This window comes from Dendronephthya gigantea, unplaced genomic scaffold (genome assembly GCF_004324835.1).
Source record: "Dendronephthya gigantea isolate DGI-Jeju-01 unplaced genomic scaffold, DenGig_1.0 000053F, whole genome shotgun sequence".
Classification (NCBI taxonomy): domain Eukaryota; kingdom Metazoa; phylum Cnidaria; class Anthozoa; order Malacalcyonacea; family Nephtheidae; genus Dendronephthya; species Dendronephthya gigantea.
In genome coordinates this window covers 826,772-832,754 of record NW_021163063.1, presented here as the reverse complement: position 1 = coordinate 832,754, position 5,983 = coordinate 826,772, and the positions used below count along the sequence as shown (strand labels likewise).

Genomic DNA, 5,983 nt, shown 5'->3' with positions numbered 1-5,983 from the left:
TAGCATGGGCTTTTTTGGTGTCATAAAAACCAATTTTAATACCTCAAAATCATCTTACGCTTTGTTGAATCTCGGGTAACCTGGCTCATGTAAACCGCCCTTAATAATATCTCAGCGAAAAATTCTGAAAAGGCAGTCACGATTTAAAAAGGTTTTGTTATTCCATAAATCATAACGATTGCTGTCAATGTCAATGTCTGTCAATGAGCATAAAAAAATTTCAATATCCAGCATAAGCCGCATTACTATAACCTTCGTAAACAACAGTATGCAGCCGAAATGACGTTCACATGATGACGTCAAACTTTTTTTACTGTTTCAGTTTATATTGCGGGATCAGAGGGCATCCGCGGCACGTAAAGAGCAACAGGAAATGATAAACTGGGAATGTTTGAACAATAATTGCTATTTCGTCATCCACTGATCATGCGATTGCTGTTTGCGTGTTTGTCGTGGAGAAAAAACAGCTGAAAAGATGAGATATTTCGACGCGAAATTTGCTGAGCTACGCGAAGCTAATGCAACTAGTGGAAATCGATTTTATATTTTGCTTCGGGAGGATTGGATGAAAATTTCAAACGGAAACAATGTAATAGGCTCGAGGAATGAACAGGATATTGCCATTCAATGCACTTGCACGTTATAAGCACATAAACATGGTCGAGGTATGCAGCCTCGAGGGCCTGGTAGTTCAGCAATGCATTCACGAAATTACTGAATATATTTTCCGCGTTCCAGAGTGGTGCGACAGATTGTTTATGAAGATCGAACCATGTCGTAATTGGCAATGGCATATATGGTTGAAAAAAACTCAACTCAAGCGTGGTACTTGCTTAAAGTTGCCAGTGTTGAGTAACACCGCAGAAATTGGTGTTTATGAAGTTTCAACCCGAAAATCTAGCCACTGGTTCACATTGTGCATTGCTGTATCGCTATCAAAGAGAAAACTATTGAATAACTTTAAAAAGTTCGGTTTTCTTTCCAATAGGCATTCTGCAATCTTTTGACAGCTCATCATACACATCTGACAGCTGTGAAATGGCCATTTTGAGGCTTAAAGTATACACAAGGTTATTAATTCAGACGATTCGTTTTTGCCATGTGCAAGCTTCAAATCTTTTGTGCAAGACATATTTTGTGTAGTATCTATAAATCTTTTTTCTCACCAAGTTTCTCGCCTAAGTATTGAGAATTGCGGCTAAGTATTTTTCAATTCTACCAATTTCCGCGGTGTCGTGTTGAGTTGATTTTGAATGATTAATATCGATTCTTCTCCCAGTCAGTGCATATGCGGTATGTTTACAAGGAAGTGGATTTCAGTTTTAGGAAGTGAAGACGGTGAACATTGAGTGATCAGGAAGCGACATGTCGCAGCTCTCGGAAGCTTTCGTCCAATTGGACAATGCTTTTCTACGCTTTCAAAAGAATGAAGCTATGCTATTGGTTGAAACAGAAATGTATTGTAAAGTTCAGCCAATGAAAATCGTTCTTGCGAGGAGCTGCGACACTATCCATCAGGAAGATATAGTTAGAGCTATTTATAGGCAAATAGGTAAGATTCTGCAATCACGTGAAATCACCAGATATCGAGAAATGTTCACGTGAAAATGCTAAACAACTCTAGCCTGCTGTTAGTGCTGTACCCTGTCGCTGATGGGTATACAATTGTCTGCCAATTGTCTGAGGTAAATAGGAGGATGTATCAGCCATCAGGGGACCTGAATAGACCTTTTTCATAATGACGTCAAACGCGGAAAGTCTGATGTTACACGAAACTTGATTGGCTCGATAGTTTTGTGGAGCCAATCAAATTTCGCGTAGGTCGACGCTTACATTGATGAATCAATTTACTTTCTTATTCAATATAACCAAGAAGCAGCGTGACAGCGTCTTCAAACAACTTAGCATCGAATGTGGTATAACAACTGCCTAAATAGACAAAACACTTCTCGACGTTTCGACCTGAGGGCCTTCATCAGGTGAGTTACGTCGAGTGATACTAACTCTCCTGACGAAGGCCCTCAGGTCGAAACGTCGAGAAGTGTTTTGTCTATTTAGGCAGTTGTTATACCACATTTGATACTTTCTTATTCGGTTTAGGATGAATGAAAATTCAGTGCTCTACGTCGGCAACTTGCTCAACACTTCCAGTTGTTGATACCATTCATTTCTCGGCATTCCACAGCATGTCAGATGTTTCGAAGATCTAAAAGTCTTTGTTGTATTTTTATCTCTTTGCGCGCGCCATTTCATCGCAGGAATGTATTTTAAATCTATATTTAACATCGCACATTGTCCAAAGAAATGCCCCCAAAATAAGCACAAAAACCACACACAGCGGGTAAGATAAACGTTTCTTATCGTTCGTATAATTACCCTCGATCACTTACATCGTCTATCACATTACATTATCATTTACTTGTTAAAGAAATAAGCAAATAGACATACAATTCCAATCTTACGTTGAACTCTGAAAAAGTGGCAACGTTTCTGGCGCGTAATGATATTCTAAAATAGTTTTCGGCCTATACGAAAATTTAACTCATTAAGTCCAATTACTGAACAAAGTTTTACCGATATTCCTGAATGGTTCCGATCAAACACCATCCATAATTTTTCAAGGTTTCAAGGTAATTTAATAATAACTCGTGGTCAGTGGCGTAGCCAGCCTGACGATTTTATCCCGTTATGTAAATTTCGAATTATTATAATTATTCATGTCTTTAGAAATCTATTGTTTTCACAGTCAGTGAACACTAAAATATTAGCATAGCGGGACAAATCGACAGGCTGGCTACGCTACTGCTCGTGGTCTCAAATACTAGGCAGTATGACATCTAAATTCGAGCAAGTTCTTAAAAAATTTTGATTAAATCCTATATTTCTATAATTAAAATATAGCTGAAAAGTTTATTAAGGCTAATATGTTCTAAGTCTTACCAAGAAAACTGTCGCTAGTTTCAATGAGGGATTTTTTGCATCATGTATCCAAGCTCAGGGCTTCTCGAATATTGCTGCGGTCATCATCGAGGCCCAATTTTTGTACAACGCCAAAGACATCAAGAACAAGCGAAGGATGGACCCGAAGGAAGACGTTTTCATCCAGATATTTCCTCGCCTCGGGCGTTCTCTCTTGCTTGTGGACGTAGGCATTGCGAATGAATCTCAACAAGTCGATCGCTTCATCAGTACGATATTTCTTCTGTCTCCACGCTCTTGTCATCTCATCATACAACTCGTCGATGTCTTGATCCCAAGACACAATCTCGACTCTTCGCCCAGTGTTTGTCGTTTGCAAACTTTTTTCCAACGTCAAAAAAGGGAAATTTCCCGGATTTACAGCTTCAGGTTGATCGCCAACTGCCTTTAGAAACTCAATCTTTTTGCTCTCGCTCCAGAGAAATGGATGCTGTTTGAGATAGGCCGCTGGCGGTCGCTTGGAAGGATCTTTTGTTAAAAGAACCATTAGGAAGCTAGTAGCCTCCTGTCCTAACGCCCGATCGAAGTGGATCTGCATATCTACGATCTTACGCTCAATAACGTGAGGTGGTTCTTCACTCTTTGATGCAAAAGGATGTTTTCCGAGAGTGAGAAGATAATGAAGTACCAGGCCTAGAGCGAATACATCAGACTGTTCAGTATGTTCTCTTGATGTCATGCTGACCAACTCTGGTGCCATCCAACATCGCGAACCGGGTGCCATGGCAACACCACTCCCTCTTGTCGACGTCATCGTGCAAGAAGTGGACAGATTCTTCGTCAATCCAAAGTCGGCGATCTTGAAATGCAATGTTGGATCAGTTGTGTACAAGATGTTTCCAGGCTTAAGGTCGCGATGAATAAACTTCTTCTCGTGAAGGTAAGTCAAACCATCGATGATTTCCTTGGCGATTTGACCATGAATTAACGGATCTTTCATGATAACTTTATTGGCGCGGTCGTTGTTGACAAATTCGTTAAGATCACCGTCCATCAAATCGAGGCAAAGATATTGAAAGGAAGGATCTTCCTCAGCTTCGTGACATTTGATGATGTTCTCACACTCGCCAGATATTTTTAGCAAGGTCGTGACTTCTCGTTTGATTTCCTGCGGATTTATCTTCGCCTTTTCAAGCCGTTTCAACGCGTACGCGCGACATTCGATTATCCCAGTTTTGCTGTCGACAAACTCATCTTTAATGGCGATAAAAACCGAACTAAATGCTCCAGTGCCGATCACAAATTGATTGGAATAACGATATTTCCCTACGACAAGGACGTCGGTTGATGGGTTGGTTAAACGTTGGGCGTTTTCCTTGTGACGCTTCGGACACGATCGTAGCTTTCGTGTTTCATTCTTAATACGCAAATTGGATATTCCGTGAAGCAAGCTGGATTGAGGAGAGGGTGGCTGGTGTTTCAATGCCGTAAGAAAGGAATTGTTTCCTGCGGTAGTACATCTTCTTGTGGCTCCGCGTTTGATAAGAAAGTCAGCGCATTTTTTGTAAAGAACCTGTCCTTTATCGAGATGCTTGAGAGTGACATCCAATGGGGTAGATCCCGTTGAGTCCAATGCATTTACGTCTGCTTGGTGGTCGAGAAGAACTTGGACTGCCTGTAAGATGAATGCTTCTCTAGTAAACTTTTTTTTGTTTTTGTCGCCCATGTCGAGTAGAACATGAAGAAAACTTTGGCCTTTTTTGTTTTGTCGTTTCATATCAACTGGAGTCGCAGATCGCAGTATTTCACGCAGTAATTTCATCAATAATGTTGGTAATTCGGCCGCAATGTCTCTAGAATGCGTGTAAACATCATGTGATGAAATCCTGATAGCAATCAGCAGTAGATCAATGGCGGTGTTCCCCTGCAGGTCAGGAATCCACACTGTTTCCTTCGCTTCGTCATTTTCTGATATGATCGTTTTTAGGTTTCCCAGTAGTTGAACAGCTTTCTTCACAGATTTACGCACCATTATCTCCACATAACCTTGATCCTTGAGCTCAGCAGCGGCAGACGTCTCGGCAAACGCGAGTTCGAGCGATTTTTTCAGGATGAACAAAACTGGTGTTTCATCGCGATCATTTCTTGCCCGACATACGGCGCCATTCTGAAGAAAAATATCAAACACTGAGGGGTTATAAGCGTAATGAAGAGGCGCCTCGCCAGCGTCGTTTTGAGCTCTTAAATTTGCACCAAATTTTAGCAAATTTTTTCTTTAATAAGCTCTTGTTGAACGATTGTAGACATCGCGTATTCGTGTAGTACTGTGTTGCCATTTTCGTCTTGTGACTTTCCCAACAGAGCAATGTCTTTCTCTGATAGTTCTTTGGAGAGCAGTTCTAACAGCTTGACTCTATCCTTAACGAACCACTCTGTCTTAGCAACGCGTTCATTCGTCAAACGCAGCGGAACATAGTCATCTATCGCTTTAAATCGACCAAATATGATGTGTAGAAACGTTTTGCCGTCTTCGTTTGTCGCCAGGGGATCAACGCCAGCTTCTAGTAAACATTTCACTAAAGTGTTGCAGTCTATGCTAACACCAGGAAGAGCGGCCATAAAGTGCAGCGGAGTATTGCCAAATTCGTCCTTGCAGTTCCTCAAGTCATACAAATAGTTTTCCATTATTTCACAACATCTAATCAAAATCATCTCTCGATATTTTGCGACAGTACCTTCCTCGAAGTCTGTGTAATTAAATTCTTTGTAAACATGCTCATCTTCATCTTGGCTGTCTTCAGAGCTGCTGTCACTATCGCCTTCGACAGATATTATATACGTGCCTTTGACACCAGGGATTCCCCTTATAAAATCGAACCATCCGCCATGGGTGATATTACCCAAGCCAAAGAAATCCATCGGTCGATAACCAGTCTTGTCCTCGAATTTCTCGCTCAATTCGCGATAGTCAACTTCATCCTCATCGTAGACGATATTATAAAGCAATTCTTCGGTGACTTCTATCAAGAATGGTTTTATCGACTCCATTGTACAGTCCGGCACA

At 41.0% G+C, this 5,983-nt stretch overlaps 1 protein-coding gene across 1 annotated transcript; it reads right to left on the bottom strand.

Moving 5' to 3' along the window:
• Positions 1-2,739: 2,739 nt before the first annotated feature.
• On the bottom strand, positions 2,740-5,179 carry LOC114529095 (serine/threonine-protein kinase/endoribonuclease IRE1b-like). The gene has a single exon (XM_028550841.1). The coding sequence runs from the start codon at positions 4,949-4,951 to the stop codon at positions 2,981-2,983; it is 1,971 nt and encodes a 656-aa protein (XP_028406642.1). The 5' UTR covers positions 4,952-5,179; the 3' UTR covers positions 2,740-2,980.
• Positions 5,180-5,983: the final 804 nt, after the last annotated feature.